This window comes from Rhinopithecus roxellana, chromosome 18 (assembly GCF_007565055.1).
Source record: "Rhinopithecus roxellana isolate Shanxi Qingling chromosome 18, ASM756505v1, whole genome shotgun sequence".
Taxonomy (NCBI): Eukaryota; Metazoa; Chordata; class Mammalia; order Primates; family Cercopithecidae; genus Rhinopithecus; species Rhinopithecus roxellana.
The window spans coordinates 60406345-60423605 of NC_044566.1; the positions used below are offsets into that span (position 1 = coordinate 60406345).

At 38.4% G+C, this 17261-nt stretch overlaps 1 protein-coding gene across 4 annotated transcripts in view; it reads right to left on the reverse strand.

The window, feature by feature from the left end:
* The window catches only part of FRY (FRY microtubule binding protein), a 271683-nt gene that overhangs the window by 152536 nt on the left and 101886 nt on the right, over positions 1-17261 (reverse strand). For all 4 annotated transcript variants that reach the window (XR_004054740.1, XR_004054741.1, XM_030922400.1 and 1 more), the window contains exons 9-14: positions 16116-16208; positions 15924-16022; positions 14134-14235; positions 3527-3630; positions 2953-3061; positions 994-1080 (exon numbers count right to left, since the gene is read on the reverse strand). Coding sequence is in view for 2 of the 4 variants with exons in the window: in XM_030922400.1 (XP_030778260.1) it covers positions 994-1080; positions 2953-3061; positions 3527-3630; positions 14134-14235; positions 15924-16022; positions 16116-16208 (594 nt within the window). In the remaining 2 variants the exon portion in view is untranslated. The remainder of the gene's footprint in view (positions 1-993; positions 1081-2952; positions 3062-3526; positions 3631-14133; positions 14236-15923; positions 16023-16115; positions 16209-17261) is intronic.

The window sequence follows — 17261 nt, forward strand, 5'->3', positions numbered from 1 at the left end:
CAGGGACCTGGGTCCCTCTGCTACCAACAAGCTGTCTGTCACCAGCCTCTGGGCCCACTTCCCCACTGACAGAATGAAGGAGCCAGATGATAATACAGAGATGATAGGAACTCTCTATGTATTTGATTTTTATGGTGTGCAGTCTCCTCTCTCCCTTTCTTCCTTCCCCTTTTTTTCCTTAAGAGTTCATAATGTACTCTTCCTAATATCACAATTCCTCTGCGAGTTAAGGTAGAAAAGCATTTTGTCATTTTTACTGGTGAAAAAGCTGGAGTTCACAGAGGTAAATGTCACACAGTTAGGAAAAGCAGGAGAGCCCGTGACAAGTGGCAAGTGGCAAATTTGGCTCTGCTGACTTCTGGTCCAGTGTTCTTTCTACACCTCATAGAAAAAGAGGCAGTTTGCCAGGCCTACTTTTGTTGGCTGACAGTGTTTTTGAAGTTTAAAATTATATGTGCTTTTCATGTGCACAGCCTCCACTGCTCCACGATGTGTATGACACCCACTGTACACTCATCTCCACAATCTGCCTGCCCTGGAGTTGGGATGCGGTCACAGAAACAGATGTGCATACATTATTTATTTAATTTCGTTGTTTCACTGTTTTTATAATTACACATATTTGTTCTTCTCTGTTTCATCACTTCCCAATGCTAAATTTGTTAAACAGTTATAAGTAAAAGCACTGACTTTTCTCAAATGAAACAACCTGACTTTTAGTGATGAATTATCTTTTTGGGCAAGAATTACTCTGTTATACAAGAACAGAATATGGTAGCACATCAACCTTTCATCTAACCATTTCATTCTAAATCTATTCATCCAAAATTTTACTTCTGAAATTCCACCATCATCTGAATTTGCACATCGACAGAAACAAATAGAAGACTCTGTGAGAAGACATCCCTCACCCCATTCTCCAAAGCCACAAAGCAAAGGTATGGCTCCGTGAAGATATGCTCTGTTAGAAGTACATGAAAGGATCATTCATACCTCTGGGTTGAGACTGAATGCTTTTGCTGGTTTTCCCACACAAAGAAAATCAAAAATGATTTCTTTCATTGCAAAATCTAAACGTTCCTATAGTAAAAACAAGAACACAAAATGAAAGTGTTAAAATATAAACTCAACATAAAATGGCTATTTCATCAATAAGCACCAAGCAAACAGGTGGTGGTTAAAAGTGGGGGGAAGAAAGTGTTAAAATATAAACTCAACATAAAATGGCTATTTTCATCAATAAGCACCAAGCAAACAGGTGGTGGCCGTGGGGGGAGGCACTGCTCAGTTTTGTGGCTTGCAAGGAACCTGGAGGAAGACCATGCCCATCTGAGCCGAGGGTAGGGCTGCTTCTGTTTTGTGTGGTGTGCAAGGAGGCCTTCATTATACAAAATATGTAATTGGCCCCTGAACCACACTATGACTAATGACAAAAGACCCCCCACAAATCAAATAACCAAACGCTTGGGGTATCTGGGCTTATAAAGAGTGTGAACTCTTCCTACTTGTACTGTACCTCTTTGAAAATGTATTTTTAAAGAGATCACTGCAAAATGATAATTTTCTTTTATTCTCCAACATTACAAATCCTTTGGCTCATATTATAACAAACAATTCTGCATGTGAGACATGTAATCAACACATAAGATATATTAAGGTTACTTAATATATGGGGGTATGTGTGTATATATATAGTATAACAGGTATAATATACCAGGTATACATATAATAGTTAATATGCATAATTAATATATTCAAAAATATATCAGGAATATATATATCAGGTATATATAATTAATATATATATAATTTATATATTTAAAAATACATCAGGTATCTGTGTGTATATATATGTGTGTGTGTATATATACATATTTATTTATATATATATAAATAAAACAGGTTCATTTTATACAACATATTCCGGAATAAACAAAGCACATTCTCAGTCACACAATAACCACATGCAGAAAAATTACATTAATTCTTTCACCTGCAGAGCAAGTAATGTCCTTTCCCTAAGTACAAATATTACAGAGCTACCTCACTGCACCAAACACAAAGAGAGACATTACTGTCAAATCATCTGTGAAGCAGGAATTGAATCTTACACTTTATGTCAATATCAATTGTACTTTCACAGTACTTTCATGCCTATTATTTCCTTTTAAGCACACGATATTCTGAGGCAAGCATTTTCATTCCCATTTCACAGATAAAGAAACAGAAAGAAGATGTTCTCTGACTTGTTTAAGCTTATAGAGCTGGCTCATGGCAGAGGCTGGACTGGAATAATAGTCTTTTCCTGTTCCTATGCACAAGGAGGTCAAAGTTGGGGTAAACCCATTTACTCACAAAGTGTTTTGAAAAGTAAAACTCCTGGGCTCAAATAGTAAATTACATATTAAAAACTATGTTTAATATTACTGAACCTGTTTTTAAGTCATTAATATACATAAAGCACTTAGAATAGTTCTTGGCAAAAGAGTGCTTGATAAATGCTAATATTCCTATTAAAATCTTTTTCATAGGTTGAAAGAACATTATTTATTCCTCAGATTTTGCTAAATTGCTCCTTTTGGTTTTCTCTGAACATCAGATCCTTTGCTTCCTCTTTACTTGCAGAATCCAGAGCAGAGAAGCAGGAAAAAAACAGAGGTGAAGAGTCAAGATAATCTTACTAATTCATAGACTTTGTGACTCAGATGAGCCACTTAAACTCTGTCTCTGTTTCTTCATTTATCAGATGCTGAAAACACTTGATGTACTCAACTCAAAACTTGTTTTGAAGCAAAAGAATAGGCTGTGTGTGAAAACACTTTAAACTTTTCTCAGAAGTCTAAACACGTAAGATATTAATTTAGACTTTCCATCTTTTAGTACTCCATAAGAAGGAGGCTGGCTGCTTAAAAACCATTAGAAGATTCCCATCACCAGAATCTTCTCCATTACCTGGGCAATGAACTGGATGATTTTCACAAAGATGTTCAGAGGCATGTCCCTTGGCACCACACCACGGGACCCTTTGGGGAAAAGTGTGGTGATGATGGTTATAAGTCGGCTGAAAGATAAGGGGGAAAAGAGAAAACAAACAAGATTGGCTGAGCTCCAGTTCTGTAAGGGAAAATGGCAGATGTTTCATCTTATCTAAGTATCAGAGAGAATTCAGAAAAAGAAAACAAACCACCTCACCCCTTTCCATTAGCATAATTACTCTATGAAAAGTTTTTCTGGAAAACTAAGAGCAGATGGAAAATGATAGCTGTTTTTTTTTTTTTTTTTTGTTAAAGTGGCAAATGCAACTCTGGAAGTGGAACCTGTTGATCCCGGTAGAGGCTGGAGCTTTTGTAATGGGTGTTGAGCCAATGACTATGGAAAGCCTGAAAATGTTCCTTAGGACTTAAATATTTTAGAAACTGTCAGCTTTGAATAGCTTCTAGTTGAGTTAGCATAGGTAGTAATAAAAGAAACACCCTCTGCAGTGGCTGAGTGATGTGGTTACCACTGACACAAGCCAAATCCTTACCTCTGAGTAGCTGTGTTGCTTTCACATTTAATTCGAATCATGTAAACCCAAAGTAATCGGTAGAGAGATTCCAGTGCAACTCGAGCCATCTTGGGGTCTTTGTTCTATAACAGAAACCAAGATGTAAGACTGCAGATGTAAATAGTGAGGTCTGAGGTTCCAGAGATGGCTCTTCTCTGAAGGCCTGGAAAAGGCAAGCTCCAGGTGGATGGCTGGGTACTCTCACAAGGCACATTGCATCATCTGGGACTTACAGGGTATTGGCCTCTCAATGCTCATAGGATAAATCATCCATGAGGAGGCATATAAATGGTGGGACAGAGTAATTCTGGGGGAAGCCATGTCACTTTCTCATTTGCCAAGGTGAGTACTCAAGAGATTGTCTTCTCCCTCTAGCCCTAGGGAACCCAAATTCTTTAGCACCAATAGGAGAATCAGTCTGTTCTTTTTATTGTTGATTATGTTCTTTTAAACCCTTATTGTTTTGATTCTCCAATGCCTCCGCCCCATCCCCATCCCATCTGATTACCCTCCAATATTTCTTTTTTTTTTTTTTTTGAGACGGAGTCTCGCTCTGTCGCCCAGGCTGGAGTACAGTGGCCGGATCTCAGCTCACTGCAAGCTCCGCCTCCCGGGTTTACGCCATTCTCCTGCCTCAGCCTCCCGAGTAGCTGGGACTACAGGCGCCCGCCACCTCGCCCGGCTAGTTCTTGGTATTTTTTAGTAGAGACGGGGTTTCACCGTGTTAGCCAGGATGGTCTCGATCTCCTGACCTCGTGATCCGCCCGTCTCGGCCTCCCAAAGTGCTGGGATTACAGGCTTGAGCCACCGTGCCCAGCCAACCCTCCAATATTTCTTGAGACTAATGTGTACTAGGTACTGTGCTAGAACCTGATACGTAGAGACAAAAGATAATCCTTTCCCTTAAGATGTTCACAGTCTTTGGGGGATGGGAATCAACTCTACAACAGTCTGAAAAACTGGTAGGGACAGAAGCTAGAGGATAGGAAGAAGGGTAACATATGGCAAACTCAAGGAATGGGGTCAGGAAAGGATTCCAGGAGCATATAAAAACTCAGATGACTCATGCCTATAATCCCAGCACTTTGGGAGGCTGAGGCAGGTGGATCACGAGGTCAGGAGTTCGAGACCAGCCTGGCCAAGATGGTGAAACCTGGTCTCTATTAAAAATATAAAAATTAGCTGGGTGTGGTGGCGGGTGCCTGTAATCCCAGCTACTTGGGAGGCTGAGGCAGAGAACTGCTTGAACCTGGGAAGCAGAGGTTGCAGTGAGCAGAGATCGCGCCACTGCACTCCAGCCTGGGCAACAGAGCGAGACTCTGTCTCAAAACAACAACAACAACAACAACAACAACAACAGCAACAACAACAACTCAGATGAACCTTAAATCCATTTTTGTCATACTCATTCATAATGCACACACATTTGAGTTACTACGCTGAGCCTGCCATGGTTTGTGGCCCTAGATACTTTGAAAGGTTTAAAAAAAAAAATATTGGGAGGGGGAGGTTTATAGGCAGAGGCAAGACCACATGGAACCTGAGAGAAATGGCGGAGCAACGGGCTCCTGTTTTGGAGCCTGGGAATCCTTTGTATGCTGGTGAAGGGCCACTGCAAGGCCAGGTGAGGGAGCAGTAGCTGGTGAGGCTTGAGAGGAAAGCAGGGGCCACATGAGGCACCTTTCATGAGGAGAACAAGCTCATGATGGTGACAGGCAGCCAATGAGATCAGAGAGACCACAGAGGAAGTCCAATGTCTGCAGCATGGGGAATGGAGCAGAGGCAGGGAGACCAGTTGTGGGCACCCAGGCATTAAAAAATCGGTCAGAGATGAGAGTGTGGGTTTCATCATCTCGTGGACACTTCATTCCTCCATTCCTTCCTTCTGACTCTCACTCCATTCTTTCAAACAATTTTATAGATTTTATCCACAAAATTTCTCTTGAATTGGACCTCTTATCCATTCTCACTTCCTTTGCTATAGCTCAGGCTCCCAGCACTGTCACCTGGACTGCTGCAGTACCCTCCTAACAGTCTCCCTAAGTCAATCCCTGCCCCGCTGTCTATCTTATACCAATTATAATCCTTTCTATATAGAAATCACAGAATCAGTGGTTTCCCTGGTGCCTGTGGGATCAAGTTAACATTTGTTGGCCTGACATACCAGACTAGTCAATAGCTGGCTCTAACCTATCTCTTCTGCCTCCCATCCTGTTACTCTCCCGCAAGCTATGTAAACCCTAGCTAGGCCATGTTCATTCTACTTCCATGATAGAAATGCCCTTCCACACCCGTTCCTGAATCTTTCTTTTCTCCCAAGTGAACCCTGTTCATTCTTTATAGTGGGCTTGGATGTCCTCTCCTTTGTGAAGCCTTCTCTGTTCCTCCCTGATGTCTTAAATCCCAGCCCATTAAAACTAATTATTTCCTCCTGAGTGTCCCTGACTCTCATACATACCTCTAGCATAGCCCTTCAACTCCTTACCTATGTGGCGGGGGGTGGGGGGGGGTGGGGGGTGGGGGGATCTTGTTTAAACATCAGGTCCCACATAAATGACAGATTCTCTGAAAAAAGGGGGCATTATTTACCCCTAAGATCTATTAAAATTTCTGCTTTTCTGCATGGGGTCAGTGAATGTTTGCTAACCAGTCTTTCAGTATCTTAACTTTCTGATAGGTCTTTTGCCTTTATGTTACTTGTCTATCTCCATTTATTTAGTCATATGATTCTCTTTTCTTAGTGTAGATAATTTAGGTACAGATTTTTATAGAATTCATAATTGTTTAGAAATGGTCTGGGATAAAGCTTATCTTTAAACTGTTAGTGAATAAAGATGATCCACATAAATAAATTCTATAGGAAAGGCTATAGTGAGAAATTTTTAGATTTAGGAAAGATAGACTTCATAGTCTTTGTAGTCTAACAACTTTTTAGGGTGGTCATTCTAAAAGTCTAAATTTCCATATACATTTAGCTCTGTTCTACATTTCTTTTTGTTCTACTGTCTTGTGTATTGAAGTATTAATACCACATCATTTTAATTATTCAGGTTTTATAATGTGTTAATATCTAGTATGGCCTACTTTATATAGTCCATTGCTTTTTTTTTTTTAATTTTTAGCGGTTGCCAAGATTTTCTTGCATGTTTATTCTTCTAGATGAACTTTATAGCTATTTGTTTAGCTTCATGGAGAAAAAAAAAAAAACCCTGGCTTTTTAGAAGCACACATTTATGTAGAAGGTTTTTTTTTGCCTGTTAAAATAACAGGTAAAATTTGTCAAATGCTTTCGTTACTTAAAGGGGACTTGAAACCAGTAAACTCGCATTTACAATATTCGATCATTTAAAAATTTCAAAAATTCTGACTACTCGTCTTCCAATTGGTCCAAATCAGCAAATGCCTGTGGTGTACTTACATGGTGGTTAAAAGCAGACTCCACACACAGACTCCCTGGGTTTGAATCCATTCTTGCCTTATAATTTATTAGCTGTGTGACCTAGCGAAAGCATTTTAATCTCTCTGGGTCTGATTTTCCCTGTCTGTGAAGTGCAGATGATAATCCTACCTCCATCACAGGAGTGTATGAGAGTTAAATGAGTTAATGGACATAGGGTACTTAACGCTGTACCTGCCTGTAGTATTATTATGTAGAAGACACCTGCAATCCAGCAGCAAACAAAGGAAATGTAGCCCCTGCCTTTAGGGAGCTTCTCTTCTAGTAGAAACATCTTTTCCTTTGCGAATTTCCTTTTTTAAAATATATGTAAAAGTTTATATTTGCATAGCGTATCATTTGAAATTCTTTCATATACATTATCTCTCATTGTGAATCATGATGAGGAAAGCAAGTATCATCTCAATTTCACTGTAGACCATAACCGAAATCTCTAGTTTAACTGATTGACATTAGTGTCTTCTGTTTCAACTTCAACTTCTTTAAAATATTTGTCCTGTCCCTCCTGTCTACCATTTTTCTTGCATCTTATTGTGACTAATAGTCTTTCACTCTTAAGAACATTTTTGAGATTATTTTCCCTTCCATAGGCACCGAAAAGCAAAGTGGCAAACTTAGGTTTTAGTCTGTCTGTGGATTATGTACTGTTAATTGGTTTTTAGCATTTCAAGATGATATCAGATCATTGCAACCGTCTCCTAAATGGATTTTTTGGTCTCTCTTCCGTTCTTGCACAAATGATATTCTTAAAAATACAAACATGTTTTTTTTACTTTCCTGCATTTAAAGTCCTGCATTGAAAGACTTAAGTGGCTTCTAGTCACCTACTGGACAATGTCCAAATTTCATAATATGGCACATGAGGGGCCTTTTGTGACTTGGCTCCCTTGTACCACTTCCTGCCTCTGCCTTGTGGTAGGTGAACCTTGCACTGCAACATCCCTTTTGCAATTCCCTGCATGCCTGGAATGCCTTCCTACCCTTGTCTACTTGGAGAACTTAAATTCAATTAGGTGACATCTCCTCTTATTTTATTCCCCTGCCCCTCTACTCCTGTCCCAATGCTCTGGAGAGGCTACCAAGTGTCCCTGCTCTCTGTTTTCTAGGAAACAGACATCCTTTACTTGAATGTTTCTTAGCAGACAGTGAGCTCCAGGCATTCTGATTTGTTCATTTTTGTGTCCTCAGTGACTACCATACAGCAGGTTATATATTAAAAACAAAACCAGAAAGTATTCAAAAACAAAAACAATCTGAGTAGTAGCTGAACAACTTGATGCATAAACTAGATTAATTTGTACAGGACCTACATGAAAGACAAACTTTGCCATGTAGGTGAAGCTAATTTTCATATTATAATGACAGTAATAAATACCTTGCACTTGTATGGAATTTTGGTATTTCAGATGTGCTTTCATGTAACAAGATATCAACTGAAGGATTTTATAAATGAGAGAAGGCCCAATAAATTGCTCAAAGTAAATGACAGTAAACCAGGTTAGTAAACGACAGCTGGGATAGGAATTGACTTATGCTCTAATAAGTATTGTTTTCTCAGAAATTGAAATGTATGTGTTAAATGGTGCTTGCTATAGCACGTATTTTATTTTAATCAATGCTGCACTTACATTAACTCATTTTAATTTTCACAACAATGTATGGTGTAGAGTCTAGGCACAGAGAGGTCAAATAACTTACCCAAGGTCACACAGCTGATAAATGACAGTGCTAGAATCTGCACCTAAGCAATCTGGCCTCAGTGGCTTTAAAGCTTTAAATTTTCCACTTCAACTTAATAGTATGTGGAGGCTGCACACATGTGCTATTGGTACCTACTCTACTTGAAGACAGCACTTTTTCTTCATCTGTCTTTGTATTTCCTTAGCAGCTAACAGAATAGGTGCTTGATGTATATTTTCAGGATGCAGACATTTCAGCATATGTCTCAAACCACTGATTTCTGTGTCAAAGATACTTGCTTCAAGATCAAAAAACCATTCTTCTGTTGGTATCTGCATCTCCCTTAATTAATTAACCAATAATTAATTAATGGTATGTATTTATTATGGCTCTGAGGTTCACTCATATAATTGCCCAAGAAACTAGTGCGCTTCAGAGTAGATCTTCCCTGGACCCGCTGCATCTCACCTCACTGCCAGTCACTGACTTCATGGGATGTGTCAGCCTATCTAATAACATGCCTACTTCCTTTACATTTTGCTTTTAATTAATTTAGTTAAAACAATTCAGAGTTAATGGTAACAAATGAGGACAAGTGAATTCACTGATAACTTGGCTGGTGATGCAATCAGTGGTACAGACCAACATTACTCAAGGTCCATCAGCTGATTATTTGCACCAAGTCACCTGTGCTGCTTATAAATATGCAGATTCCTGGGCTGCACCTTAGATATTCTGAACCAGAACCTCGGAAAGTGGGCTTCAAGAAAGTGCATTTATAACAGACTTCTGTAGGGATTCTTATGCATGTTAAGGTACAGACCTAGTGAGATAGGTAATTTTAGTCATCTACTAATTTTGTTATACTTAAAATACCTTCTAGTTTTCTATTCCATTTCAAAGAGAAAGCCATCTAAGTAAATCTATGTCTTTGTTATATTTCTTTGCATATCACAGCCAACACTTTCCATCTTTTTGACATTTCTGATACTTGAATCAATTTACTTTGATTATGATTCACCGGGTTTGATGACTGTATATTATCCAAATAACCTATTGCTACAGTTTAGGATAATCTCTAAAATTATCATAACAACATTTTTACGGCAATTATTTTTCTATTGAATGGTTGGATAAATAAGGCATTCGTGGAAAATAACGTGCTTGTCATCTTATTACTAATTTTTAGGTCCAGTTTATGTGCATTATTGGAATCTTTGAAATGTGCCTCTATTTTGGTAGATCTGAAACAGATTTTCTCGAGATTATGGAAATGAGATTAACAGTAAAGCAGAATAACTATATCTTGAAAATTAATAATTAAAATAGCTAATAGTACACCATTTAAATTTGGTATTTAAAAGAGAAAAGTAGTCATTTTAAAATAAATGCCATATATTTTAATTAATTCAGGCAATGATTGTGGAATCTTTAATATATTACTCAATGTCTCCACTTACAAGATAACATTAATAACCTTACTATTACGTGAGAAGTTGAAAAAAGCATTCAAACTTTATTGCAGTTATTACATACAAACATTGAAGTGCTATACACAAGCTTCATCAAATATATTTATGGCAACCACACTTGTTTTGAGATTTTTACTGGAAATCGAATACCCTGCTTGTACCTCCCTTGCCTGCCTTCCCTGAATGCATCATTCTTAATCATAATATCTATTAGGTTTATGATATCTACTAGATTTATGCTCCTTTAGAGCGTAATATCTATTAGGTTTATAATATCTATTAGGTTTATGCTCCTTTAGAGCAGTTATCATTATCTGTTTTTTTTTTCTCCTCATGTATTTATTTATTTGATTGTTGGTCTGTCTCCTCCACTAAATTACAAGGTCTAAGAGACCAGGGAGTGCTACTGTCTCACTCGTCACTTACTCCCAGTACCTAGAACTGTGCCTGGTAGACTACTTGTAAAGAATTGTTGGTAACTGACTGAACGGATTTAAGTCCTAGCATAAGTGCTCCCTGAGAAAAAAGGAGTATTCTTTCTCATTCTGTACTTTGGTTTCTCCAACTTTGACACTAAACTGAATCATGTCTAACCTCAGTATTGCTATCTGAGCAAAATATTTAGAAATGCATAAACAACATTCATGAAAGCATAGGGAATACTCAGTGTAGCCTGTGGCGTTGCCATGATACCCATAACAATGTATATGAAGCCCCTGCCACTCGCCTGCTCATAATGTATCTCCAGTGAATGAGGGCTACTGTTATTATTATGGATCATATAATTAATGCACTTCTTAACCTCTGAGGTTTCTTTTCTGTTTTTTTAAATTATAATTTGGGTCTCATTGGTATATTATATTCATTTTTATAAAATATAAGAAATTTTGAAATTCTCCCAATTCATTTTATTTTGAAGGATAAGAAACTAGCACATAGCTATTATGAACATGATAATTTCATTTTATTAAATTTTTAAATTTTTAATTTTTTTCTCATTTGTAAATGGTGACTCAACATTTTAAAGGTACTATTAAATCAAGTTCACAAACCATATCTCCTTTTGTCAGAATTAGGTGTTGTATGGTAGATGTGAAGGGAATGCATTTTTTTTATAGCACAATATGTTCAGATTCTGACATAAAATACATAGAAGAAAAAAGTATCGGTCACCACGGACCAAGAGTTCCTGAAAGATGTGAATGTCTTAGTGAAAAGGTGCTATATGTTTCTCATCAATTTATAATGGAATATTACTAATAGATGCTTAAGTTAATTAAGTGGAAATATTAAAGATTTCAAGTCTGTTCTCCCAAAGCAACCTGCTTCTGACCGACTAATGCTGGGAATAAACCAGGGCACCGACATTAAGTGAGTGTTGACCCTGAGAGCTTGTTTACAATGAAAGCGGGCAGGTTTTCATGCTCATGCACACTTCTGCTCTGCTCTGCCACGCTGCCCCGATGGCTCACCTCTACAGAATACATCAAAGGTGACTACCAAGGTCAGCGTGTGGGATTCAGATGCGAGGTTCACTATCCTAAAGCATCTGTGGCTGGGGAGGGGTAAGGAAGGCAGGGAAGGGTGCAGGAAGGTGCGTGGGGGAAGGGTTGATTTGGTGGTTACTGAGGAAATGGCAGAATTGGTTCTAAATCCCATAAAATACTGTAGCAATTCAAGACAAAGAATATCTCTGAAGCTGTGTTAGTTGTTTCTCAGGTATTTCTTCCTTACTAAGGACTTAAGAAGAGGTTTGGAAGGTTTTCTGAATATTAGTAACATTTTTTAAATGGTCCCATTCAAATCCCTAACTAGGTTTAGTTCTAAATATATGCGATACAATTTTATTTCATTTTTATCTTACCAAGGATCTTTTTATATCTTTTAGCCTTGAGGTAGTGAATTCAAATAGATTATTACCCATAAAATATCACTGCCTTTCTGCCTTACTTTGCCTAATCACTTCTTTTGTGATTCGTGGGGGTATATGACCTCCACAACTCTCACAGGTATCTCTCCACTCCTACCTTTTACATCCTTCACTGTCTGCATCACGCATTTTGAAACTTCGTTACGTATCCTCCAATGAAATTCTAAGCTTGTCAAGGACAGGGACTCTATTCTAATCTAGTTTTTACAGAATTGCTTTCCCCCTCCTTCCCACTTTCAGCACTTTCCCTAGCACCTCACACAGTGGACACTACATAAGTCCCTGCTGGACTGAATTCTGGAATGTGGTTCAGTCTCTACAGCATTCACTCTACATGCTCTTTCTGGCCTTACTGCCTCTTAGAAATGTGAGTGCTTGAAATGTTTGCACAGGGAAATACTGTCAGTGCCCAGGCCTGCTCCTCTCTGGGGCTGTATATAACCCTCGTATTAAATCTTTCTGGTGGGGTTTGACTAGAGCTGTAAGCAACATTCTAACTTTGAAGTAATTAAGTTCCCAAGTAAGATGCTCTGCTATGTTTTAAAAACAAGTTCAGACAAAAAATCGGGATCTCTGTGGCCACAGCAATAGATTGTCATGAAAAATATTATTGTAATTCCAAGCAAAAACCCAGACACATTAAACACAGAATATACAGAAAACTGCACTGTAAGCACTCTCAATAATTCCCCTCTCTGTTTTCAATAAAGTGACCATTTCCTATCTGTGTAAAATGTAACAGAAAAAAATATTTAATGAACTAACAGCTGGATAACTTAAAAGTGGACCAATTAACAAATGACACTGGGCTACACGTTAAGAGTTATATGGCAGATCCTCAAAACAAAAAACAAACAAAAGCAACAAACAACAACAACAACAAAACCTGAAAGTGGCCTTTATATAACACTTGATAACCCTGAAAAGCATTTCACTTTTTCAGAGTACTTAAAAGCTTAACTCTCTATCCACTGCTATTATATTTCACTGCCAATTTGAAGAAAATGAATGATTCTAATCTTGGATTTCACAATCAGCTTTCAGAGCCAGCTCATAGTTGGTGCTTAAAACAGCTCTAATGCAGATTATTGTGTAATTATGGTAAATGCCAAAATAATATAATTAATCTTAACTACTTCACCAAATTAAAGCATCATAGAAAAAAAAAAGGCAACGTGTATAAGCACATACAAAATTTTATAACTAAGTATATTCTTAAAATTCAAAAGCAGCTAATATCAAACTGGTAAAAGAAATTTAATCACATCTTTGGACACAACCAAGGACAACTGTCAAAAATACATTCTATTTGCACTTATATTAGGGATAGTTTTCATTTCACTGTCTTTTATCAATAGGTTACTAAAACTTAAAACATATTCACCACTTTTAATTTATAAAGTCCATTTTAAAGCTAATCATTACAGCTGTTTGAGCCACAGGCACCATGACTTGATTCCTCAGATCACCCAGCACCTGTACTGCAGGTGTATTGCTGGAAACAGTGAATGCTTAGGACTGACTGCCATGCGGCTTGAACAGGATACCTTCAAGAATCACACACGATAGTGACAAGAAAGAAGTACTCTCTGTTGCTAGGTCAGTCATTCCACAGACTGGAGCTTTTGCCCCAGAGACATTCTCCTAGACTGGAGGGGATAGAGGAAGGATGGGAAAGGTATAAGTGAGCTTCTGAGATCAAGTCGCGTGCTTCTATTAGCTGAATGTGGCCCTTATTCTATTTTTAAATCATTTAGATAAAATGTGACAATGGATGCATATAAAGGAACATTTAATTCTACTTTTAGTGATCCTTGCTAGAACAGATTTATTTTTCCCAAATCTGAAGTGATGTATCTTATTCCTAGTCACTTTCTAAAATTGACTGTATTTAATAAGAACTCTTATTAATATTTTTTCCATTATTCCACCAGTATAGGACAATTCCCCTGGAAAACATCAGGAGTCCCTTCCAGAAGCACATCGACCAGCCTAAAAACTGTGTACATGTTTTAAAAAGATCGTTTTTGAGCTGACAAATACTAACTTTAAGGTTGGACAAGCAGTTGTTGAGGAAAATGTGCCACCTGTTCAGGAACAGCTGCTTCTGACTGACACAGAGCAAACAGGTCACCAGAGGGTACAAGGCCTGAGGAGAAAAGAGAGGAGGTCACAGGATAAGTTATATTTCAACAAACCAGGTAACATACATTCTCTGTACCCACTACCTTGCCATCTCCCTCTGGGGCTCTGTGGGCAAGAAACAGGACGCTGTGTAGCACAGCAGTGCCCAGTGGATGCAGGGCACTGGTGTGCATTTCACAGACACTTTCTGATAATGCTGGAGATGGAATAACCAAGAATTATGGATAGCGTATAATAAAATGAAATAAGTTTCATATACAATAATGCAGAAATCTGATTCAATGATTTAGACTTTGCTTAAAAGATTTAAAAACAAACTTACCATCTTAGATCACTCTCTTATCTACAGAAAAAAAAGCAGGAAGGCACACACATTTTGAAAATGTTATTGGCTTTTTTTCTCATAGACATCTAATAGTTTGTCCCTATCTTAGAGGTAGTTGTCTATATTTTCTTTTGCGTGCAACCTTCTGGTAATTAAGGAAGATTCCTAAATGTTATTGCACTGGTAAACTCTACCAAGACAAATTTAACCACAGGAGGAATTGGCTTATGACTGAATAAACAGAGGTGCTACTGTGCTTTTCCTGCCGAACTGGGCCAGCTTCCCACAGCAACTTGAGAAGACAGCAAAGGTAATAAGCAGCTACCCAAAAAAATCATACATGCAGAATCCATCACTATTTTGCAAAGCCAGATGTGATAGACCTTTATGATTCCCCCTAAATCAAGGGTCGTGAAATAAAAATGTAACTGGCTCATCTGTTAACTTGAATTAACAAGAAACAACTGCCCACAATGCTTAACGGTTCATTAGTTTTTTTTTTTTTTTTTTTTTAATAACTTAGTTTTAAAGGACTTGGAACTACTGCTACCACTGAGTGCAGTTCTAATGCTAGTCAGTAATCTAAAAAATATGCATGCAGTTAGTCACAATGACCACAGAACATAGACAAACGAGCAAATTTGTCACCACTACCAGCAAAGCAACCCTAAGTACCTGCTCAAATCATGGTAGGGACGTTCATCCTCTGGAGACGAGCACAAACCATGCCAGTAACCAGATCCCTAAGCGACTTGCTTCTTCCCAGCTTTCACATTACAGCTTTTATACCACTTCCCGATTAATAAAACAAAGCTTTATTTACCACAGCGGGTAAAAGGTGGTGCTCACCTAAAAGACTTTTCTATACTGCTCTTTAGTACCAAAACCTTCCCAAGAATTATTTTCTCAGCCTTCAGAGAATCATTCCTATGGGCAACTGTCTATTTCCCAACTCCTTTTCCTGCCTGTTTCCATTTTGATCCTAGTATCCAGATAGGAATTAGTCAGGGCAGGTTTCTGGGGATTGAGAAAAAAACTGTTATTATAAACTTTAGCTTTCAGATTGGAAAAAGGTTCTCAGAAATTAAAATAAAAATCAAGTTAGGCCAAATCTTGAAAGTGAACAACAGACTCCTTAGGACCAGAGGGTCATCTGAGGCAACACGGCCTAATCCCCCTACATGAACGTCAATCAGTCATGGCCAATACAAAAAGCCAGCTGCAGTTTCAAATGCTGCCTCTTTTTGAGGGAGCTTCAGGTACTTTTCCCATCTATGGAGTCCTTATGATCCTCAAATACATTCCTGACTAGGAATTTTAGTCTGTGCAGTTTTGTTTGTGTTTTCGATTTTCTCATAGTTACTAACCAAGGAATGCTTCTTTCGAGAAGAAAGTTCCAGCGTGGTGTCATACAGGCTTTCCACAAAATTTCTAAGGCAGGGGACATTTACTTCATTTTTAACAGCCTGAAATAGAGATGCATGTGAATATTATATTAATAAAATTGTTGATTTTGTGATACAATTTGAAGAGTTTTTAGAAATGAAAATGTAACTCACAGCAGCGACTGGAACAAGGATTTCAACAAAAAGCCCAGCCAAGGCATGCTTGATATCTTTGTCTTTAACCTCGAGGAAGTAATGTGCACATTCCTGGGAAGCAGAAAAAGGGTATAGGGAGAGAGAGTAGGTTGAAATGTGCACATAGAATGTATTTAAACAAGTTTCAGTAAGTAGCTCTTAATTCAATCACGCATCAACAGAGCATATTCCATAGTCTATTAAAAATCACTGGATTCAAACATTTGTGTTGAAATTTATATGTCTGTAATGGCCTCAGTGACATTCTGCAAGGCTGGTTTTTTCACTCTTCCATATCAAATCATTATTCTAAAAGGACAAAGCATCTCTAACCAGCAAGCACACATGTATCCACTGAGTCACTGGTTGATTCATTCATTCATTCACTCACTTCCAATACATTTCTATTTATTACTTAGTGTGTGGGGGGCCTTGGGCTCCTGGTTAGCCCTCAAACACAGATCCCCAGGGAAGGTAAACATGGGAAGACAGGCAGAAGACATCAAACTTATTTTAGGCCCTAGGCCTGACAGCCTCAGACACAGAGCTGTTTACTTGTTCTCTCTGACATTTTAGCTGTGTTTATCATTCACATAAGTTTCATAAGCAAGTCAGGAACGTTTCCCTTTCCCACCTTGACAAGGAAACCTTTAGAAGGGTTCCTTAAGAAAGGACACTACTGCCTGTGGACTATTGTCATAGCTAAGGGTGTTCTGGGTTGCTCAAGGACTCATTCTGTAGGAAAGTTGGCCTGTCAACATTTTTTTTTTTTAATAAAATGTCAACTTTTTTTAAAAGGAAAGTTGGCAGAATTCTGCCCATCTCTCTCTCCTTCTGGCCTTATTGGTAGTAACTTATTGTGGTCTGTATCAGGTATTGTTTTCATTCAAGAGTCCAGGCAGCCAGACACCACAGCTCATGCCTGTAATCTTGACACTTTGGGAGGCCAAGGCAGGCAGATCGCTTGGGCCCAGAATTCCAGACCAGCCTGCGCGACATGGCCAAACCCCGTCTCTACAGAAAAATACAAAAATTAGCTGGGCATGATGGTGGCACCTGTAGTCCCAGCTACTTGGGAGGCTGAGGTGGGAGGATCACTTGTGCCTGGGAGGCAGAGGCTGCAGT